The sequence below is a fragment of the Gossypium hirsutum genome, chromosome A07 (genome assembly GCF_007990345.1).
Source record: "Gossypium hirsutum isolate 1008001.06 chromosome A07, Gossypium_hirsutum_v2.1, whole genome shotgun sequence".
NCBI lineage: Eukaryota > Viridiplantae > Streptophyta > Magnoliopsida > Malvales > Malvaceae > Gossypium > Gossypium hirsutum.
Genome location: NC_053430.1, coordinates 94,882,263 through 94,907,178, shown reverse-complemented (window position 1 = coordinate 94,907,178; position 24,916 = coordinate 94,882,263). Strand labels below are relative to the sequence as shown.

At 30.5% G+C, this 24,916-nt stretch overlaps 2 protein-coding genes across 2 annotated transcripts; one reads left to right on the top strand and one right to left on the bottom strand.

The window, feature by feature from the left end:
- The first annotated feature begins 4,473 nt into the window (after nucleotides 1–4,473).
- LOC107956363 (probable LRR receptor-like serine/threonine-protein kinase At5g63710) lies at nucleotides 4,474–15,584 on the top strand. The gene is made up of 11 exons (XM_041116764.1): nucleotides 4,474–4,720; nucleotides 11,173–11,340; nucleotides 12,426–12,558; nucleotides 12,724–12,795; nucleotides 12,968–13,111; nucleotides 13,528–13,593; nucleotides 13,699–13,769; nucleotides 13,852–13,995; nucleotides 14,165–14,506; nucleotides 14,595–14,989; nucleotides 15,083–15,584. Exons 1-11 carry the CDS (start codon nucleotides 4,669–4,671, stop codon nucleotides 15,392–15,394), a joined length of 1,899 nt encoding a protein of 632 aa, XP_040972698.1. The 5' UTR covers nucleotides 4,474–4,668; the 3' UTR covers nucleotides 15,395–15,584.
- A 6,104-nt stretch (nucleotides 15,585–21,688) lies between these two features.
- LOC107955489 (uncharacterized) lies at nucleotides 21,689–24,299 on the bottom strand. Its single transcript, XM_016891282.2, has 7 exons — nucleotides 23,705–24,299; nucleotides 23,514–23,600; nucleotides 23,151–23,411; nucleotides 22,861–23,025; nucleotides 22,725–22,778; nucleotides 22,490–22,636; nucleotides 21,689–22,402 (listed from the first exon to the last, which is right to left on the bottom strand). Exons 1-7 carry the CDS (start codon nucleotides 23,879–23,881, stop codon nucleotides 22,025–22,027), a joined length of 1,269 nt encoding a protein of 422 aa, XP_016746771.2. The 5' UTR covers nucleotides 23,882–24,299; the 3' UTR covers nucleotides 21,689–22,024.
- Between the last annotated feature and the right edge of the window lie 617 nt (nucleotides 24,300–24,916).

The following is a 24,916-nucleotide window of genomic DNA, read 5'->3' as shown; positions in this document are numbered from 1 at the left end:
ACATGGACTGTCTCTCAGTTACATAGGCATCTCCCTCAGCCGCACAGTCGTGTCTTCCCTGCTTCATAAATGTGTAAATTTGTCACACAGGCATAAAAAGTTACACGGTCTGGACACACAACCGTGTAACCCAGTCACATGGGCATGTCTCTCAGCCGTACGGACTTGTACCCATGTCTCACGTCTGGACCTTCTTACGCGACTTAGCCACACAACCGTGTGGTCCAGTTTTTGCAATTTTATTTATATTTCCTTAATTGTTTTGTTTTGTCTCATGAGTAATCCCTTACTTGTTTAGAGCTCTTTAGAAATATTTTAGACATGAATGTTGATTGTTGGTTGACTAAGGTGAGCGTTGTACTAATGGATACGTTATGAATTTGTATATATATGTATATGCGTCCCCATGATCAAATTTTGTGGTATCTTAATCTGGAATACGGAAATGGTTGAATGTGATAATGAAAAAGGTCAAACTATCATATCCGTTACTTTGTAATTGAATACTAGTTTGTCAGATTCTAATTCCGCTAGTCTGAACCATTTGTTTGTGTGATTATTGGTTATGGAATTTGAAGATGAGCATATAAGATTCTATAAATCTGTGTGCATAATACTTGCATTGCATTATGGTTGGGATATGAATATGAAGAGTAGGAAGTTCGATTTGACAATTAAACTACATTACTATTATGTTATAGCGGTAGAACCGCATTTACATTAACAGCTTGACTGCATAACAAACATGTGGCATATGACCACTTTATGGAATGATTTGGTTGGATGGGTCCACCATAACCCAAAAACTAGTGTGTAGAGTTTGGAAAAGGTCAAGTATACCCTTATTTGGTGTGTGACGATGGTTGAAGACAGTGTGTAGAGGCTGGTTAAATGGGGTTTGATGACATTTTGCATTTGAATATGATTTGCATATATGTTTAGAGATAATTTAAATTAATGTGTTAAATTCGATGTGAAATTTGAATATGGTTATATCTAACTTTTATATAAGGGTTCAATTATTTGTCATTGAACTGTTTGATTGTTTTGATATCGTTTAGTTACGTATGTTTAAGCCTCACACTGAGTTTTCGTAGCTTATCCTTTAGTTTTTCTCCTTTTTAGGTAACCCTTAAGATTAGAAGTTGGATTCGACAAATCAAACGTCTCAGAATGTCTCAATTCAGTTTGGTTTTTAATAAATTTTTTTTGTAAATCTTGATAAACTGTCTTCATTCAGACTGTAAATAAATTTTTGTGGACTGTGGTATATGTTTTATTTGGACTTTGGATGTTGGTAAAAACTCTGGGATTTTGGTTTGACTTATTTTGCAAATTATGTGCATGATCATAAACTTCGAGATTGAAACTTTTCCTTTGCAATTGGTCAGGTTTTTAACAATAAGTTTACGATTTTCGATCAAGGTATGTAAAGTATTTTGTTATGTTACAAATTTTGAACTAAAGTTTCAGTTAATGATTTTTTTTCAAGTTCGTTTTGGTTGCAAACATGTTTAATCCATTGCGAGTTTGGTTCCAAATAAGTTTTAAATGAAAAATAAGTTCAATGTTTGCAAAACATTTTGGTAAAGTTCATTTTCAGTTTCAGTAAGTTGTGAGTAAAAATGTTTTTCGAAACGAATTTTATTATTTAAATCAATGTTTTGTTTTGAGCCATTTCGGTGACCAATGTGACCTCCAAAATCTAATCGAAACTTCTAAGCCGGGTTTTGGGGTGTTACATTTCACATTAATCCTTTCATTTTTTCAGCTCTTTCAATTTAATCCTATTCCAATATTTCAAGTTCCCGCTCATACTCGCTAATTTTTCTTCTATAAATATCAAATTAACTCAATAGGGATATACATTTGATAACCTATTTTAATTTTTCTTTAGATTTTCACTATGCGCACTCTCGAAACAATAAAGTTTACTATACCGAAAATTTAGAATGTTACATGTTACTTCAAATGGATCAGTCTTCAAATATGGGTTATCACATGTCTAAAATATTATCAAGGATTACAGTCCCAATATTTTGCTTCAAAAGATTGTAAACACTAAATAAGAGAAGTCATGTGACTTACATAGTGCCAAAAGCAGGGACACTATTATCACAAGCATTGCTCACATAACTCTCTCAACATAGAGAACCAATGTATGTGCATTACTTGATTTTAACAACTCCATTTATTCTCATCGAGGGATTTGATTCTCAAAATACTTCACAATATGATATTTCATTTTATTATTACTTTGACTATACCATGTGATTTCGATTGTAAGTCAACCTTATTTTGAAAATATTATTTTGAAAAAAAGTCAGATGATATTGAGGGTGAATGAAAATATTTATAAATATCTCGACACTTATAAATGTAAATACCATTTAATATTTAAAAAAAGCATTTTAAAAATTAATTAAGATACATAATTTTTGAAAAAAATATTAAAAAACAATACAAAAATAAATATTAAAAAACAATACAAAAATAAATACAACTCACTAAAACAATTGCTTTTTCTTTTTCATTTGTTGGGTGTGAGCCATGTGGCCTTTTTTCGAATTATATTATTAAGTGCAAAGGCACATAAGTGAGCAAAATTGGTGGGTCCAAGGCGGCTCTAAGATGGCATGTCTAGCTGTTCCTGTTGGGGTGTAAACATGCTGGAATAGTGTCATTTTTAGTGGTCGGGACTGGGGAATGTTGTTATTATGGATAACATGACCACACTCAACTCAACACCACAATATATATGCCAATGGAAACTTTTCTAGTACACTTACCAAATTTATATTTGGCAAATTAAGAAATCACAAAGTTAATTGAAATATGATATGAATATATAGATTAGATAAAATTATTTTGGATGCCCTTATATTAGGAGTTAGATTGTATTTTATTCTTTTTAGTTAAAAATTAGATTGTATTTTGTCTTTTTACTTAAAAAATAGACATATTAGTCAATGTACGTTAGATTAAAGACTAAATTGGTCTTTTGTTAAAAATTCCATCCATTTCTTCTATTAAAAATCGGTTATTGTATGTCGGCATAAAGTAGTAGTTATTCTGTCAGCTACGCCAGTTTTTAACAATACAATTTGCTCTTTAATCTAATGTATAAAGACTAATTTACCCATTTTCTTAGTAGATAAGACAAAATGGAATCTGACTCTTAATATACTTTTACCCACATATTCTCAACATATTAAAATAGATATATATATGTCAATGAGAAATTGACAATCTTGACAAAAGCTGAAACTTCTCTTCAGGCTCAAATATTATCATTTGGATTTTCTTCATATATATTCTAATGTTAATTTAATTTTGTCGTGTAATATTTTATTTTGATTATGGTTTATTCAAGTATGTATTATTCGTAATAATGATGATAATAAATATTATTTTTTAAAAAATTATAAATATATTATATATTTTTTGAATAATCTTATTATAAGTTCTAATTATATATGTTCTTTTTAAAACTATATCTAGAATTACTCATAAATAGAAGGAAATGTGCTTCAGCGCACTAGAACACACATCCTTCTACATTGTCAAGAATGCTTATGCCAATCGAATTAAAATTCAATCGAAATAAATATATTATACATTAAATACCACTTAAGCACATAAAAATATATAAAAATATAAACGTAATAAAAATACACAAATCTATCAAAATTCATGAAATATGATTTCCAGCACATGCCTACACCCTTTTAATAAAGATCAAAGAAAGGGACAATACACTCTCTTTCCAAAGTTTTGTAGTTACTAATCTTTAGGAAGAGAAATTATTTTGAGTAGTCAAACTTTTTAATATGTTAAAAGTTTAAAATATATAAATAAATTAAGCAAAAGAAAAATAATAGTATCAATGAGTGTTCGATGTAATGGTAAGATACATTGTAAGTAAAAAATATCATAGAAGTCTATGTACTAAGAATTAAATTGCATTTTGCCCCCTTCACTATTTAAAATTGATTTTTTTTATTAAAATTTGATATACCAAATGTGCCTTTTGATCTAAATATAAGGACTAATTTACTTATTTTTTTAGTAAATAGAATAAAATATAATCTAACTCCTAATATAATAATCTTTATAGTACTTTTACCGCACATTGCACTCTAAGAAAAGAGACATACATTTGAATATTGAGAGAGATAACATAAACCTGAAGATTAAAAATGGGAAAAAAATATTATAGAGGTAATGTTAATGTAAGAAGGTGGAAAAGGGAGACATCCATAAATTAGTGGGATTCTAATTCTAATTCTAATTCTAATTCTCAATCCACCTTCCAAATTGAAATCCAATTCCCAAACCAAAACATGAAATCAATGCTTATTATTAATTATAATATTCTATTCTGAAACAGTGTGTGTCATTCAACAAATATATTCTATTCCACATATATTATTCAGCTCTTGTCAGTTGTCAGAATTTCTTTAGCTTTTGCTTTGTTTTAATTGTTTAATGAAATAAGTTCTTCATGGGGGCCGACCTTGAACTAAAAACATAACCCCATTTTCACATGATCTTCATCATTGTTACTACCCATCAACATTATGTCTTGAATTATATCTATTATCCATCTCCTCGGCTTCTTCTTCTTGTCATCTTCTGCACTTTTTTTTTTGTTTGTTTCGGTTTCCCATGGTTTCCTGGTTTTGCTGCAACTTCATCCATGGCAGCCTTGCCAAATCAGGTATGTTTTTATATACATACATACATACGTACATACATGTTCTTCTTCATGTTAATATATATACGAAAACTGATATTATATGTGATGTATTTTGCTGCTTTATTCCTACTGTTATATTGGAAAAATATATATATATTGTGGCATTTAAACAAGCAGTCGGTGTGCTTCTAATCTTAATTAGCAACTTTACCGAATGCAAGAATTCCAAGGGAAGTCAACCAATAAATCAAAACATCAATTTTAACTGATTTGATTGCAATGGATTTTTATTCAATTAAAAGATAAATTAAATAAGTACTAAATATAGTAATTACTTAATAAAATTATGCATCTCTCCTAATGAGGTGATGTTTAACATATGATTAAGATATTAATGGTTTAAATCTTATTACTTGAAAAATAATTTTAATACTCTATAAAAAGAATAAATTTAATAAAAATAGCCAAAACCCAACTTGTAATTATTTAATCTGATTTTAACCCTTTTTTTATTGATTAGATCAGATTGATAATCGATTTTCGATTGAATTAATTCATCGATTAATTTATTATATTTTTTTACATCGTAAAAAAAATAATTAAAGGTTAATTGAGTAAGTACTCTTTAAAAAGTTTGGTTAAAAAAGTTAGATTGACAAAAAAAAAGTGACAAAGTGTTTACCATAGCAAAAAATGCATTAAATTGAGAAGTCTAATAAAATATTACATTTAAAAGTGAATTTCTAATTTTCTTAGGGTTTTTTTTTGCCAAATAGGCTAACAATTGTGTGGATAGATTGATTTTTTAGTAAATTACAATAATAAGATAAAGCTCGAACATCAAATACAACTAACGTGAATCAAACCCAAAATGAGTTAATATCCGTTTATTCAGTTGCTTATGTGGGATTAAGCTATTTTTTAACTTAAATTAATAATATAAATAGGTCATCAAACAGAGCTGAAATCTAAATAAAATTCCAAAAAAATATTGTTCATCACCCATTATATCCTTTTGACCCTTCTCTTTCTAAACCTCAATTAATTCACAAATAACAATTTTTAGTCTAGCAATAACCCTATGAACAACAATCTCCTTCTTGTTGATTATAGACTCAAACCTTCCTTTCCAAATATTTCATGCAATCATAACCACTTTAATTCTCTTGTCCTCCACAATCTTATTATCACAAGAAATACTCAACAATTAACAATTCACCCTTTTAAATTATTGTTATCCACTCATAGCCTACACCTTTCGTACCAAACCTTACTAGTCCAATCAAATGTCAAATACATTTTCAACACTCTCCTCTTCTTTACCACCAATCTGACATGGAAGAAGGAGTACCATTTTCCTTCTCACCAAATTCACATTAACAACAACAATATTATATATCCTCCACAAAAAATGCTTCACTTTACTCATAACTTTCAAGCTCTAAATACACTTCCATAACTTCTAATTTATAACCACAAATGTTGATGGAACTATGTAATCTTACTGAAGTGTAGCCCTCAAGACATCATATACTAAACATTCAGTAAACATCCCATCAACAACATAAGGTTAGATAAAAAAATCTCTTCCTCTAACCTTATTCATTGGGATCTTCTTAGTGAATTCTTTATCAATTTACATTATGTAAATTGTTTACTAAAAATTATATTTTATAAAGTAATTTGAGTGTGTTGGGCTAGGCAAATTTATTTGGGTCGGGTTTGAGTAAAAAAGTATACCTATATTTCAAGTCAAGCCTAGTCAGAGAATATATGTAAATACCTAGTTAAAGCCCGATACGAATCTGGTCATATATGTTAAAACATCTTGAGAAATGACAATATATATTATCATGAATTTGCCTTCCTCCCATAAATGCACTATAATTTTATATAATCAACCCCTAAAAATGGTTTAACCCTATTCACAATTTCCTTTAAGATCACTTTATAAAAAAATACAAAGATTGACGTGTCTATATTACATCACATGTTCAGGGGAATTAGTAACACAATATCAATGTTATTTATTTCTCTTGACATTTTTCGACTATAAAAAACTATCTATTGTTTTAAACACATAATCCTTTACAACCTCCCAATAATTCTAATAAATGAATCCATTAAACTCATTAGCCCCAAGTGCCTTATAAGCTTCTAACTGAACTAATCCATAGTTACTCTCCTAATCAGCTTATCATTCAAACCATCATCCACCAATTAGGAACATATGACATTCCCTTTGCCCATTTGATTTATATAAATCCTGAAAATACCTTCTAAACTCTTGAAATATCTCTAGCTCCTTATCAATCCAATCATCATTCTCAAGATCTTATTAAATTGTCTTCTCTGTCTAGTAACTTGATGAAAAAAATAGAATTCCTATCCCCAAAGTTCAACCACTTAACCCTTGACCTTTAAAACCAATACTTCCTCCTTATTCCACAATTCCCTAATTTCCATCTTTAGCCCCTTTAACTCCTCCAAGCTTGTGTCCATATTCTTGCAATTCTATTAGACCCATCTTTAATCTTCTTTTTATTATTACCTACATATCTTACACTCCACAATTTTAATAAGATTATGCACTTTTTTTTTTTAAATTTCTATGTCAACCTATAAGCAAAAGAACCCTTATAGTCTCCACTCCAATTTCCCAATTATTCTCTCACACCTCGCAAACTCAGCCCAAAGAATCTCAACTTCAAACCTTCTAAGAGCTTTCCTATCCTTACAGTTAGTATAAACAAAAACTGATGAATGATAAAAACCTACTATTGCCAAATTAAAAATATTGTGTATCAAGGAACATATCCACCCAATCCTTATTCACAGAAGCTCTATCTAAACTCTCTTTTATTACTTTTCACTCCCTACAACAAAACTAAGTAAACATTTGTCTCTTAAAAGGTAAATCAATGAACGTGCAATCACTTATTAACCCAAGAAAAGCTTTAATATTTCTCCCAACCTTAACATTCCCTTGTCATTCTATTCCATTTCTTTAATGTTATTATAATCACCTACACTCATCCAAGGTCCCCTCATAACCCTGACAATATCTTTCAAACCCTTCCAAACTTTTAGGCTTTGTTTGGTAGAGTGGAAAAAAAGTTAGAAAGATGGACATTTGAAGGGATAGAAAAATAGAAAGATGGAAAATATAATATTTCTTTCCATGAGTATGCCTGGTAGGAAAGATGGAAAGATTGAAAGAAAAAATAATTTTCTTTCTATCCATTGCTTGGTAGAGTTGAAAAATGAAAGAAAATAAAATAAAATATTTAACAAATACATAATTTTGAAGCAACATACACATCTCTCTTATTTTCTCTGCTCTCATCATTTCAATTTGAAAGGATTGATTTTTATGCATTAGGATGGAAAATAATCATCTCTCCTATTTTCTTTCCTCTCACTTATCTTTCCTACCAAGCACATTCAAAAATATATGTTCTTCCCACTTTTTCACTCTCTCCTTTTATCCCTCCACTTTTTCACCTAACCAAGTACACCCTTAATCTTTCTTCCAGTGTTAGAGCCTCATAAATTCAACAAACACCTTTATCCTCATCTTTAATATCAATATCGATAATATTCGTCTCAACAGTCCTAATCCTTACCTTACACTCTTTCTTCCACTAAAGTGACAAACCGTTACTCATTCCTTAAGGATCAACATGAATCCCCTCATCAAATGGTAATTTTAAAAAAAATCCTCAACCTTTTCCTTTCCATTCCTAGTCTCCATAAAAAAATAACATCAAAGATCAAACTTTTTACTAAGCTCACTTAACAATTAACTACAAGGCTGAGCCAATACCTTCTTAGTTCCAAGATATGCACTTCATGACTCCTTGATGGCAGTTACAAGCCAACCATCAATTTGCCTATCCTAATGTCCCCAATATCCTCTTCATTTCTCTTACTCTCCCCTTTATATAATTATCTCCCTTATCAGTTGTTGTGCCTTGAAGAGTTCTCAAACCACTTTAGCCTTGCCATGGTAGTCAGTGGTGTTAGGCTGGCAAGTGGGCTCATCAAAAAGGGTAGGGTCATGGAAATAGTTGGTCATCATTGTTGTTGGATTCCCTTTTCTTAACTAGGATTCAAATGTTGATGATGCCACCGTTGAAATCTTCATGTTGCAAATAAAAAAAATAAAAAACAAAGTGTTTTGGACTATTTATTGAGAGGTCCTTAACTTTAATCAAAAGAAAAAAAACTCACGTAGGCAATCCGACAATGACCAATTCGAGCAGTTGTCTTAATGAGAATGACTAAATTGATAAAAAAAATTAGAGTGACCAAAATAGGAGCAATACTATTTTAGAGTGACGTGCGGTATAGTTTACCCTCTAATAAATTCAAATTTAATTCTTACAATTATACCTCATAAATAAATAAAAAACTATTGCAACTGTTAGTTCATGATATATAATAATTAAAATTTAATTTCTACTATTATAATTTTGTCTAAATTTAGTGGGTAGCTAAGTTTGTCAATGAAATGAAATCCAATTTTATTGACAAAATTTAACTAATGAGACTTGATGTTGTTGGTTAAGGTGGAAATCTTGAATATATAAGAATCCAAGTTTGAGTCTTACCATTTACAATTATGATGCGTGAGTTTTCGGTCCCTACATAAGCGTCTGTGGATGGGTTTTAAAATGTTTTAATGATTGAGGTTTGGATAACTTACTTTTAAGGGGTTTTTTTTTTATGAATGAGCAAATTTACTCTATTTCTATTTTAATTAGGTTTAATTATGTTTTCTTTATTGTTCTACATTTAGTCTATTGTACTATATTTGACATAATTTGATATTATTATCTATTTATATTAATATTTAAATATTTGATTGAGTTGGTATCATTCATTACTTAAGTTCCAATTTAGTTGTGAAATTATAAAAAATAATTTCATTTTTTTATATAACCAGCTTTGAACATAAAACAATATCTCAACTTTATTATTTTAACTAAAGTCTCATTTATTTTTTGCATTAATTTTTTTATAAATATATTTGTTACACAAAATTTTCACCAATATCATAGGTGTGTCATAATCTAATATACTCCCTCCATCTTACTAAATTTGTCACATTTTAACTTTTAAAGGTAAAAAAATTTCGATTTTAACCTTTTATTTTTTAAAATTTATTATGAATAAAAAATTTAAAATATAAAAAATTATTAAATATATTTTTATAATATTTTATTAGTTAAACTATTTAAAATAATTGAAGTTTAAAAAATTTAACCTGACATTTTTATTGTGACACAACCTTAATGATAGTAAAAATCCTTTAACCATAAATTTAATTTCTGAAAAAAAACATATTTGATAACTAATTTAACAATTTCAAGTCACCAACATAATTTCTTAATTTATGGCGTAACTTGATAAAATGTCTACCGTCTCCATATCTCTGTCTTTTAACCACAACTAATTTTAAAAGAATCTTACTACATTTAATCTCACCTTAATTTAAGTGAGTTGGAAAGTCTTTATTATGCACCCAACTTTATAACAACTCCTAAGATCTCACCTTAATTTAAGCGAGTTGGAAAACATTTATTACACGCGTAACTTCTATGTAACAATCATATTTGTCTGTTAGAATTTTGGATATTATAAAGAGGTGACTGCTATACACCTACTAGAATATTCAAGATATCTATAATAATAACATTTGAGTTTACGTCATATTTAAAATTTTTAAAATTTTAAATTTAAAAACTATAATATATTAATAACACTAATTTGTGAAACTTAAATTATATTTTTAATAAAATTTATAAATATAATTTCATTTATTAAAAATTTTGGCACGTGACAAGAAAAAAAAAGAAGTATCTGTGGAGAGAAAAATTGTACATAGACCCCTTCATCTTTTTTATATAATTTTAACGGTCTTCTGCAAGTTATATCTTCATAATAAATCCTTTCAATTATCTTATATAATAAGTTGTCGCAAATTTTAAAATTATTTAAAAAAACATTTTCCAATTTATTATTATTTTTACAATGTAAATACACAATTAAAAGTAAAATAGATATTTAAAATTTTAAATAATATTACAATAAATTATTTAGTGGTATTTAGTGGTTACAACATTTAAATATAATTAACAATCAACCTCCACTAATTAATAATTAAAATTAAATTAAAAATTATATATAAAAATATAATTTCATACAATGTAGTCTTATAATATTTATATTTTAAATTCAGTATTTTTAAAATTAAACTTATATATTATTATATTTTAATTTCGTAAGTAAATCATTAATGAAGCATTACAAAATTCATAAAAAAAATTTAAAATAATTAAATTTACAATCAATCAGTCTTACTTTTTCTTTTTTTCTTTTTCTTTTTTCCCAGTTTGTGTAACAAAAAGTAGGCTAATTTTCTCTGTGATTTGGTGTAAAGTACATAATGTTCCATTTTTTGGGTGCAGTTTTCAAAGGTTTTGAGAGATTGTTGGGTCCATCTTCATCGGAGAATAAAGCAAAAAGTAGTAATAATGAAGCTTTTCCCAAATGCCAGCCTCTAAAGCATATCACAATCTGGCTCCTACTGCTTTTCGTTGCAACCAGTTACTCATCCAAGGAACCTGATATTGAGGGTATGGTAACACTAACCATAGCCCTTTTTTTTTTAATTTCAATTAAATTTAATGTTTATTATACAACTATAAAAATATATAATAATCCGACCCGAAATTACCATAGTTTAAGTAACCTAAGGTACTTCATTTGAGGTGGGTTTTTTCTCTATTTTCTGGACCAGAACAACATCTTCTCTATTTTAACCTCTATTGATATCGTGTATTAACAATATTAAAAATATGTTAGTATAAATTTAGGCTTAAAAAAAACTAGTATTTATGTTTGAGCCATATAAAAACAAATAGATATCTTGGTTCGTTACAATGTTACTTTTTTAGTTACATTGCTATTAAGTGAAGATTTTTTTTTTATTTCGAAATGTCACAGTAACAAATTTAATCAAAAAAATATTAATAATTGGACATGAATTTTGAAATATAAACAACAGAGATACTAAATTTTTAAAAATAAAAATATAAAGACTAAATTCTAAATTTATGAAGATTATATGAATCTATGATATATTTTTACCTATTTAAATCTATAACACATGAAATTGCCAACAAGACCACTGTTGCAGTAATTAGAGCTGCTGTAAGTTGGCATGAAGATAGGGTTCAAGCCTTATGTAACCCATCTCCCCTCCCCCAAATTTATTTTAAGGGGTACAATTTTATTAAATATATGAATGCATAAATATATATATATATAAATTTGTTATGATACTCACTATTACCGGCCCACTACTCAATTATCCGATTAAGTTTTGCTTTGTACCCTACATGGTTCGTATGTGAGGTATTCGTGTCTTCCTATGAGACCGAGCGATATGGATTCGCACCACCATGTAGGCGAACCCACGTCTAGAAAACATGTATTAATTCTAGAATAAGGTACGTGCTGGCATATATGAGGAACAATAATCATATCATATAAATACATAATTTAGTCCATCTAAAGAGGACAGAAACCTTTAGAGGTTCCGCCTCAAGTTATACATAGAGATTGCAACTTGGACCGTATGACAATAAAACTTGAACCCTAACGAGCTTTGTCAGCTTGTTGGCAAAAAGAACTGATAGCTTTGTCTGCAAATGTTCAGGAAATGCTTTGATCGAGTTTCTCAAGGTTCTCAATAATTCCAATGGTCGAATAACTGATTGGAATGATAATCTTGTCAGTCCCTGCTTTAGCTGGTCTCATGTTACCTGTAGGAATGGGAATGTCATATCCTTGTAAGTCCACCATTTTGAATCATGATTATTATCAATTGACATAGCTTACAATGTAAATCCAATTACTTATGGTAGAGGTAAGATCCTTGGGCACACCCTACTTTACATAACCATCTTAAGTTTTTTACTAACTACAAAGTAACATGTGAATGTATCAATTGGCAGGAACTTGGCTTCAAATGGATTTACAGGAACTCTTTCGCCTTCAATTAAGAAATTAAAGTTTCTTGTTAACTTGTAAGTGACAATGATGTTGTATACATGTTGCATCTTGGCATTAGAAAGAGAAAAAGGCATATTAGTATATGGTAACACACAAACACACATGAACATAAACATATGATTGTCTAATATGAACATGTGGGTTGCATGTTAAAGACCTTTAAGTGATTGGTAATTTCTTTTGCAGGGAATTACAGAACAACAATCTATCTGGTTTGTTGCCAGATTTCATTGGTGAGATGGCGCACTTAGAAATTCTGAGTCTTGCAAATAATAAATTCAGTGGTTCTATTCCGGAAAATTGGGGTCAATTATCCAAGTTAAAAAACCTGTAGGACTCTGCTTTTTCCTAAATCAGACTTTTTGTGAGCGCGATTTGATAATATTATATTACTTGAACGTTTTATTTTTCTTGAAGTACTAGTATAGAATACATATATTCAAACATGAGTATAAAATGTAATCTTCCTCATATATGGAAAAAGATTGAGTAGACTTGTGTCAGACACGTACTCATATCTGACACAGACTAAATCCGATTAAAATATAAGTTTTGGTATTTAGCAGGAAACATCCATTTATGTGTTCTTATTCCAATCATAAAATTCTTTTTTGATAAATAGTATCAAACTTGCATATAGGTCTTGTATTGTTGGTCTATATTTCTCTCCTTTACCCTCTTTTTGGGTCTTTGCTTATATGCTAAATTGACTTCACAAAAACTCACAAATCATTTTTACTTGGCAGGGATCTTTCATCCAACAACTTAACTGGAAGAGTTCCAAGGAATTTATTCTTAGTTCCAAGAATCAAGTAAACTTTATAAGAGATTCTATCTCCTTTAAATTCTAGTATATTATTGCTTAAGATTAGACAAACTTCCACTTGCTATTCCATTTGACAGTGTTATTTTGTCAGCTTGAATGGAACACACCTTGCTTGTGGCTCTAGCTTGGAACAAGCTTGTGTTTCAACTTCTACATTCCCTGGTTTGCTCTCTACACCAACTTTTTTACTATATCCATTTCGTATGTGTTATATATGGGATTAAATGTTGTGCTGTTTTGGCAGTTTCAACCAGTAGGTCCAAAATTAGAATTGTCGTAACCTCTGCAAGTTGTGGTGCTCTCATACTTCTATCACTTGGGGCTCTCTTCGCGTCCTGGTATTACCAAGCACACAAATCCATGCGTGATGTTTTTGTTGATGTCATAGGTAATTCTCTTTACTCATCCATGATCAAAGACAAAGTTAAAGGGGAAGATATTACATTCCAATGTTATGCATTTTATTGCTCATCATGATCATTACAGAATTCCTGCTGAAAGTCTATTTGATTTCTTTAGTTTGTAGAAATTAACACTTGATAATTTTTAAACTTCAGGTGAAGATGACCTCAAAATTTCCTTTGGCCAGATAAGGCGATTTTCATGGCGTGAAATCCAACTTGCCACTGATAATTTCAATGAGGGCAACATAATTGGTCAAGGAGGGTTTGGAAGAGTTTATAAAGGTGTCCTCTCTGATAACACAAAGGTTGCTGTGAAACGCCTCGCAGATTATTATAGTCCTGGTGGTGAAGATGCATTCCAGAGGGAAGTCCAGCTCATTAGTGTTGCTGTTCATAAGAATCTTCTACGCCTAATTGGGTTCTGCACAACCTCTTCCGAAAGAATCCTTGTTTATCCTTTCATGCAAAATTTAAGTGTGGCATATCAACTAAGAGGTACTTGTCCTTTCTGCATTGCCTTTTGATGCATTGCAATGCAGGCATATTTACTGTATTCTGAATTTATATCTGAAATTTTCTATAGATTTAAAACCTGGAGACAAGGGCTTGGACTGGCCAATGAGGAAACGTATAGCTTTCGGAGCAGCCCACGGTTTGGAGTATCTACATGAGCATTGCAATCCTAAGATAATACACCGTGATTTAAAAGCTGCAAACATCCTTTTAGATGACAATTTTGAGGCTGTTCTTGGAGATTTCGGGTTAGCAAAGCTTGTTGATACCAAGTTGACTCATGTTACCACTCAAGTACGAGGTACCATGGGTCATATTGCTCCAGAATATTTGTCCACAGGAAAATCTTCTGAAAAGACAGACGTCTTTGGGTATGGTATAATGCTTCTGGAACTTGTTACCGGCCAGCGTGCCATAGATTTTGCTCGTTTAGAAGAGGAAGAGGATGTTCTTCTACTTGACCATGTAAGTTTTTTATATTGATGCACCCTCTCCTAAATCTTTATGAATATATAGAGTATTGAACCTGTAGCATTTGTGAGGATTGTTTATGAACAGATTAAAAAGCTGCTGAGAGAAAACAGGGTTGATGACATCGTTGACGAGAACTTAAAGATTTACGATGCAAAAGAAGTTGAGACGATCGTACGAGTCGCACTGCTTTGCACTCAGAGCTCACCCGAAGACCGACCGACGATGGCAGAAGTGGTGAAAATGCTTGATGGAGTGGGTTTGGCAGTGAGATGGGCAGAATGGGAGGAGCTTGAACAAGTGAGGAACCAAGAATTCATGCTGTTCTCACACCAGTTCACTTGGGGTGAGGATTCAACTGTGGACCAAGAAGCTATACAATTGTCCAGAGCCAGGTAATCCCATACATAAATCAAGTTTTCAGCTTAACTTTGAAGGGGCAATCACAGATTTTGTACATTTGATGTCACAAACCTTAGCACCTTCTAAAACTCTATGCTTGTCTAATTACATTGCTACATTTACTGCCTGTAAAGTGGTATGGTATGGTATGGTATGGTATGTAAAATGCAAGTAACTAACTTCTCTACTTCAGAGTACAAATAGGCTTCTTCAACTGTAATTTACTTTAGTTTTTTTCCTTAAAAAAAAAACAGAAATTATATTTTGGGAATTAGGTCATCAATCAATTTGATAATTGAATTTATATTCATTTAGTAGTTATTAAAATCAGACTGGCAATACTCAGTTTGGCTTGATTTGATATTTTAATTTAATTAATTTAATCGACTTCAATATAAAATAATTAAACTGATCAACTAAAGTATTAATTGATTTAATATCGGTCAATTGAATTAGTTAATCAATTTAATTGATGTTTTTTATAGATTTTTTTTTGCATTTTAAATTTAGGTACTTTAAATAATTATTATAAATATATTTAAAAAAATCAAAAAATAATAAATATAAGTTGATTAAGTCGGTCGATTTTGTTATGGATTTTAATAATCAATAACTGTTTATCTAAACTAATTTAACTAAATTCAAAATCGACTTGACAAACAAACTTGATTTAATTGAAGTATTGGGTAAGTCAATTAAATCAGTTATAACCGAATAATGCTCTCCTTAACTCAAATCTTAACCCCCATAAAACTTATGCAAATATATATATTTATAAAAAATTATATTAAAAATTAAATGAGACTTAGATTGCAATAGTTAAATTAAAGTTTTATGCGTCTTAAGTTTAGATCTCGTTATAGTAATATTTTATTAAAAGAATATAAAAGATAAAATTACTCTTATATTATTATTTGTTGTTTGGTAAAAATAGGGGGCTTTTAATCATTTTTCAAATGTCACCTTAAATAATAGAATAGATATAATTAAGGAACCCAAATTTATATAGGGTAAACTATAAAAATAGTTACCCAACTATTAGTGTATTTTTATTTTGGTCACTTAAGTTTAAAATTTTCTATTTTAGTCACTAACGTTATTAAATTTAATATTTTGGTCATACATATGTTAATCACTAACAGAAGCCTTTTCTTATTGGCAGAATAACAATTAGCCCTCCAATATTTATAGATTTTATTAATTTGGTCATAATTCTAAAATGTTCAACAAATTTAATCACTAACTTTACAAATTCTGCCAATTGAGTCTTGATTCTTAAAAATAAAATAAAAAAAGTTAAAAAATTAAAAATTAAAAACTTTAAAAGTAATATATATTTAAAAGTTCATTTTTTTGATAAAAAAAAAACACAATATGTTATAAAAAAACATACAAAATTATAAATAACAGAATGTGTAAAGTTGAGGATTAAGTTTGTTGAATTTTTAAAATTAGGACCAAATTGATAAAATCTATAAATATTGGAGGACTAACTTTATTATTATGCCAATAAAAAACTTCCGTTAGTGATTTAGTGGAGCAATTAAAAAGATTTAATTTAAAATTAAGTGAGTTGAAGGTTTATTTTATTTTATTTTATAGAAACTTAGATACCAATTACTAGGTCACACTTCACTCTAAAATAATTTGGATGTTATGATGGGCTTCTAGATTCCGCTTTTGAATCTTAGATGCGTTTGGTCTTAATGGAGTAACCTTGAGCCTATTACCATTTTATTGAGTACCTAATGTGTCACACACACAATGAGATGAGGATTAAACTTGAAATTCAATTAAGCTTACTTGATTGAATGAAAGGTATAATTCAAGGCTAGATTAAATGATTCAAACTTTGAATTTGATTTGAATATATCTAGACTTGAATAAGGTGGATGAAAATTATCTTGAATAGAGATATGATCTTTATTAGGATAATGTCTTGTTCTCAAGTATGGAATACGATTTGGAATCATATTTAGTTTTCTTATATTGATTGGAGAGAGATTATTAAGAATAGTTGCTAGCTTTCCTATACCCATGACCAATGTCGAAACTATTTTTTTAAAAGAAAAGATCGACTTTATTTTAAAATGAAAATGGGAAAAAATGGGAGTCGACACCGATCTTTTTTTTATGAGGTGTGATTAGGTCACCTTGTGATTGATCGTTTCAATAAAACGTTTTGATTTACTAAAATAACAATTTTAGTCTACGAAATTCAAGAAAATGGGTTCGGGAGCCGGTTGCGCACGAGAAAAGATTCGCACCCTTGTAACACCCAAAATTGGTATCTAATTGATTAATTAAGGTCTTAACGTCAAAAGTTGAAAAGTCAAAAAGAATTTAAAATACGATCTTTTTTTTAAATGCTTGAATAAATTGAAACAAGCATTAAAGGCCAACTCGTCCCGAGATAACAATATATCACATCCCGTAAGTTAGGATGCGACATTTGAGCTCTCGAGAATGAGTTTGTCTTTCATTTTTATTTAAGACTTAGGTATTTTAAATTTAGAAGGATGTTAAGTCGTTTAGATTAATCGAGAAAATCGAAACCCCATAAGTTAGGGTATGACTTCTCGAATTTCCAAAAAAAGGGAACATTGCCTCATTTTTAAATTTTTGAATAATCGCGATTACAAAACCGAAACGATACGTGCTATTTAGTTGAAATATAATAAAATGGATGTCATGGATAAAAGAAAAAGAATTAAACGCGACCTTTGAAGTGGTTTTAATGAAATACGATGGAATGATAATATACAACATGGAGTAATAATTACGAATAAAATGTTACAATAATGAATCATAATGACACGAGAATACAAATAAACGAATTATTATACACATAATGGCAATAATCACAACATACATTATTTTAATATTAATATTGACAATCAAATAAAACAAAACAAAACAATATATAAAACAATTCAAAGTAAATAATAGATAAAAAGGTTGAAATAAATAATACATGAAAAAAATAAAAAATATAAAAAATGGTTAAAATAAACAATATAAAAAATTAACATAAATAAAATACAAAACCGTTTGAAATAAATAATCTAAAGCAATTTAAAATAAATAATATATACAGCATTTTTAAAAGAAATAATATGTAATAAAAAAATCTAAAATAAATACTATATAACAGTTTTAAAATAAAATAATATATAAAGCAGTTCAAAATAAATAATATATATGAAACAATTTAAAATAAATAATATCTAAAACAATTTAAAATGAATAATATAAAGCAGTTTAATATAAATAGTGTATAAAGAATTTAAAATAAATAAAATAGTTTAAAATGAATAATATATAAAACTATTAAAATGAATAAATAAATAACAAATTTAAAAAAGGTTGAAATTTAACAGATTAGGAATTGAATTAGAATAGAAATGAAATTAAAAGTAAAAACCATAATAAAGCAAACAAATTAAATAATAAAATAAAGCAAATGATTAAAATCAAATGCGCAAAAACATATGGGGACTAAATAAAAATTAACCCCTTTTCCAGGACACGTGTCCTTTTTCAAAACATCAGTGGGTCAAGGACCCGATTGAAAACTAAACAAAATTAAAAGGTAAGATCTATAAAAAGACGAAAATCTCCAAAAGGACCTTATTGAAAAGTGCCACAAGAGCCGAGGGATCAGGGCTTAATGGAAACACGCAGATCCCTGCTGTAGCGGGTCGGGTTTTGGGTTGGTGGTTTTAAACGGCGCGGCTTTGAGGCCACTGAGATAGACCCTAAACGACGTCATTTAATTGTCCTATAAAAAGCAAATTTTTTTATAAAAATAATTATGTTACCCTTTTTTAATAAAAAAAATTAAAACACTCTCAAAAGCTCTCAAATCCCCCATTGTCCGAACCTAGACTCCGGCGAATAGCCACCGTGGCGGCTGCCGGTCATTGACGACAACGCCGCCATCCACGGTGCTCGAAAGAGCAAAAGACCCCATTTTCTTTTGCTTTTCAACCCTCCTAGTCCGAAAACGTCACCTTTCTTCAAAGGTGACAGCCTCGACCGCCCACGGCGGCATAAGACGAACCGACAGGTGAGATTTTCACTCCCTTTTCCCTCTTTTTTATTTTCTTCCTTCTAATCAATAAATAAGGAAAATAACATTAAATAAACGAAAGATAAAGGCGCCACCTTTTAGAAATTTTTGTTTTTTTTATTGCTCTGTGTATTTTTCTCTGTATTTCGTGTGTTCGTCTGTAAAAAAAAATACAAAATGCCTAGTGATTCTTTTATATGCAGATTACAAAATTTTTTGTTTCTTTGTTGCTGTCGTGTTCTATTCTCTTTAGTTTGTAGGTACGGAGGTACGGAGGCGACGTGGCAGGGGCAGCTAGAGGCCGTACATGAGGGCAGTAGTGCTGGAAGAAACCTAGGTTTTTTGCTTTTGTTGTTGGGCTTGGGTTTCGGGTCTTAATTTGGAGTTTTGGGCCTTGTTGGGCCTTGTAAATTAACATTGGACTGTCAATTTATTGGTTTTTTATTTCTGTTTATTTGTTTTTGTACGAGCCCGGGCAGATTTGGGCCTGTACAACCGAGATTCCTAATCCGATTAGAATTCTCTTCGAGGTGGTACATTAGAAGTTTTCAATTACTTAGAATGTACTTTTGATCAACCTATCAAAATTTGAGATCATTCATTCCTTCAATGAAATTGTTAAGCATGTAGAAACCAAGAATACTAGGCATGCATTGCTTTACCCTTCACTCATCTATCAAATTCCACTTAAAGCAAAATGGCATTGTATCCAAGGATGAGGTGAAGTATTCTTGGAAGTGGAAGAGAGCAAGCATGCTGCTGCAAATATTCATGTTGGAGTGAATTTAGAAGATGATAGAGAATCCTAAATCAGTTGTTGCTTCAGTTGCAACTACTTTAACATCTAAAAAGCTATCTAGTATTAATAAGGCCAAACATATGAAGCATCTCCATGAAGACTTCACCTATAATGATGAAAATTAAAATGATCTTTGCTATTCGATCAAAATAAATGATTCTAAGCTTTAAATTTTCAATTTATCTTACCTTATTAAAATAAAATCAACAACACCTGATCTTTTCTTCTTTCTTTTTCTTTTCACTCTGTAATGAAAGTCATAGGGTGAAAAATTTTGGGATAATCTTTACTTTCAATTTTTTTTTTCTGTTTGAGGAAAAAATTGAAATGAAAAGTAAGAGATTAGGGTTATTATAAGATAAATCAATTTTGGTATTAGGTATTTGTTTTTCTTGATTGAAAAAATTGATCGACCATTTCATTCTAAAAAAATTAAAAATTTTTTCTTGGCTGATTTCGAGTACTCACTTTTTACTCATCCAATGAAAAAATCCCATTTTTTTTTAGAATGAAGTGAAAAATCCCTTTTTTTAGTATCTTGCTTTCCATTCTAATTTTTTTTAAAAAAAAATTTAAATCTAAAAATAAAGACTAACCAATTTTTTTGATATGAAAGAAGAAAAAAAGTTGGTGCCCGTTGGTTATATTTTAATAAGGTAAAATAAATACAAAATCTAAGGCTTGAAATCATTTATTTTGATTCAATGGCTGAGATTATTTATATTCTCACTATAGGTGCCGCTCTTATAATTGTTAAAATCTATTCCATATTGAAGACTTTATCGAGTTGAACTCAAAAAGATGAAGATTCACATTGATTGTAAATTTGCAAGCCATTATATGATTATTTAAGAGAAAGCTTGCTATGGTTTCATATATAAGATTACACGCACTTATCTTGTTCATTATAAGGAAATTATTTTAGTGCAAATTATATTAAGCTTTTAAAGGAAAAGTCTTACTAAGGGGAGTGATTTAATTTATGTACTAGAATTAGGTTACAGTTTAGTAAGCAAATTGAACTTAAATCACGTCTTATGCAAACATTAGATAAGACCTTACAGGCTTAGAGTGGATTTAGATGGGCAATGAGATGCGATGCAGTACGTTTAATTTACTTTTTGTCTCACACTATAGTATCACTACAATATCTAATCTCACCGCCACCCTTGTTTTTACAATAACCGCAGGTAAACGCACCGCCTACCTCAACCCACCCTTAATAAGTTTTCGGATTGGAACTTAGGTGTGGGTGTCTTATTTTTATACTATTAGTAAAGACAATTGCAATTAACTCTCATATTTATCCTGGTCCAAGTACTTAAAAAGGGCAATTATTGGTAAAGCAAAAGGTAAATCATTTCCTTTTGCCATTACAAAGTAAGGTTCCTTCATTGATGGAAAATCATAGAGAATAATCTTTTAAGAATAACAAAGCCAAGTGCTTATATTGCTTAAGCAGAATTTAATGACACATACACACATTAAAAAAAAAAAAGGAAAATCAAAATATACACTCATATGTCCAAACAAAGAATATCAGCTAGAAATACCTCACTTTCTCACAACAAATCTTTGGCAGAGTTAATAAGGAGATTTAACCTGTATTGCTACTATCTAATGGTGAAAACATGATTCACAAATTTACTAGTTTAAACTTAACTTGAAGAAGGGCATGCACTTGGCTTGATGAATATTCATTTTGGCAACAGTTGATGGTTACTTAGCTTTCATTTTTCTTAAGGATTTAAATGAGTCAAGGGCAGTTAGCGTTTCGACCCGGACCACCGTAGTAAAAGTAGCTGCCCCAGTTGCCACCTTTTCCAGTTTGTACATCATAGCAGTTTGATTGCTCAGTGAAAGTTGCAATGTCTTTAGGAACCCTGAGATTGTTGGAGCCATCAACAATTTGAATATTCTTGAAGTAACTAGATTTGCCAAACCCTTCTTTGGGGAAATGGCCACTCCCCATTTGTGTGGATGTATGCTGTCCATCTGATTCTGAGTTTACAACCTCACCTCCCCACTCAATCATGGAGGCACTGTCTGATAGGTAGGAAAATAGGAAAGCTGGCCAGTAACCCAACACATAGCTATTACCAAATTGTAGCCACCAGTTCCCCTCCTTGGGATCCTGCCACACTCAAATTTATGGATATATATAAATTTGATGTTTATGAAATGGTAGCTTGCTTATTATGAATAGTTTCTTACTCATTACCTTCCACACAAGTAAGCTTATATCATATTGGGAATCATGATAGCTAGAAACAGGGTAGATGCTTGCACCCATTGCTATTTCATTGTTGATTTGAATGAAGCCTGAGCAAAGTAGATTATAGCAACCAGTGGCTTGATATGCATCACTCTGGTTTTAGTAATAAAGAAAACAAGAGTTAAAAAATAGAAATGCATCAAAGGACAAAAGGATAGTGACATGGGGAGTCTAGTCTTACAGTCCAATAAGTGAAGAGTCTAGTGTGGTTGTCTCCATATAAATCTGGGCTAACCTATAGAAGACAGAGGCCAATGAGTTAAATATGGATGGAATCTAAAATAATAATGTAAAATTGTTGTTGGATAAGAAGGTACCTGCCAGCCTGCTTCAATGCTATTGAGATCTTCACCAAAAGAACCACCCAAGATCCAGATTTGGGACAAGCTGAATTCATTAGGCTGTTGTATTTTGGGTTCCCAAACGTTAATGGTTGCCTTAGCTCCATAGTACTTGTCTCCATCCACATAAGCTATTGCATGCTACATCAAAGCTCCAAAGTCCAAACACCCAAGAAATGGAACATATGTAACCACATATATCAGTTCAATATACACCAAAACCAGTTTCATGTAAAAAGAAATGAGGCAGTAGCAGTATGTACTACCTGATGGCCACTTTGAGTGATGAGGTCAGGATCTGCAGACTTTGGTTGAGGGATGGTTTTGTGCCTTTTTTTACCAAAGGCTTTGATAGAGCTTGCTCTTAACAAATCATCTTTTCTAGTTCTCCTAATGGGAATAGTTCCTTCTGGACACCTTCCATTCAAGTGCCACATCTGGGTAACATTCCTTGATGAACCTGGTTTCATCTTTGAAGCAACTTTGTTTTCACCAAAAACACCTTCCGGGTGAAAGTTTGAGGTCATCTAGTTTATCATAAAAGGAAACACACAACCCTTAGAACACCATGGATGCAAGAAGTCCAAACCAAAAACACATTCATGGTGCTTAAAAGAAGAGGAATGGACCTGGATTTTATGGTTTTTGAGCATTGGATGGTCAAAAGCCGGTTGATGTGAAAGTTTGATGCAGTCAATTATATCTCCATCTGGACTCTGTTCATGGCAAAACGCATATGCAGTGGATAACAAAAAATAAGTCTAAAGTTACAGCTTTTTGACAATTTGAAGAGGGAGCAAATGAGTAAATTCTGACTGACCTTAATAGATTTAACAGCGGGCTTGTTCAAGAGCTTCAACTGGTTTTGAACCTCAAGAATTTGGGTAGAAAAGCTGTTTCTGCTAGCAGTAGTGGGTGCTGCCATCTCTATAAACAAAACCAACAAGATAACCAAGAACCCCATCATCTTCCCCCCGCTCTGCATCTCCATAGCCATTAAACACACCCCCAAAACTAAATGGAAAAAGAAAAAAAAAGGTTTCAAGCTAGTGCCCTAGAGGTTAAGGCAATGAAAAAGAAGAAAAGGAGATGAACTTGACATTGATTTTCAATCCTGCAAAAAACCTCCACCAACCTTCCGCTGTTATTATAACACACAACAATATTGTAAAGACAAAAACATAAAGGTCCCCTTTAGCTATATTTTTTTCCCACAAGAATCCAAGCCTACTGCCGACGCTTCTCTAACTTTTCCATCAACCACTTGTCTTTGCTAAAACAAATGTGGTGAAATGAAGACGAAGAAGATAGATAAAATTAACAGGAAGATGCTATTATTATTTATTTTATTTTTTGATTGTTAGAAAGAAAAGGAAGAGAGACACACATGATCCATTTAAATTTATCTTTATTTTGAACTATTGTCTCATTGTGGGTCTTCCACTAGTAATAGTTTGAAGTGAGGATGGGTGATTTGTACTGATTCGAAAACCCAGACAAACTTTTCAAGCAAAGGGGACACCCTTTTTTTGTCCACTTATTCACGTGAATCTACATATATATTCCTCTCTCTTTCTAAAATGAATATCTTACTAAATTCTCAAATAACTATGTAATTTGGATTCACATTCATGACAAAAGATATCACACTTTAGCAAGTATAGTATGAAAATGTGAAATAAGAAAAAGAAATTGATTTGTTATTCTGTTATTGAAAAGTGATAAAGATGATGTGTAATTACAGTTTCATACAATTTACTCTTTATCAAATTTTAAGCTCTCTTTTATTACAGAAGAAGGATAATACGAAACATAAATATTATCTCCTTTCAATAATTTAATATCACATAAGTAATTTTATCTTGAATTTTAAAATTTTCGTTTAAATTTAATTTTGTTCAATATGAAAATGTTAAAATTCAAGAGAAAAATATTGATATGACTTTAAACTATTGAAAAGGAGATAGAAATGACGTGGCGTGACTATTCATACAATCATTTCCCACTTTATTACATTATTATTGCTCATTGG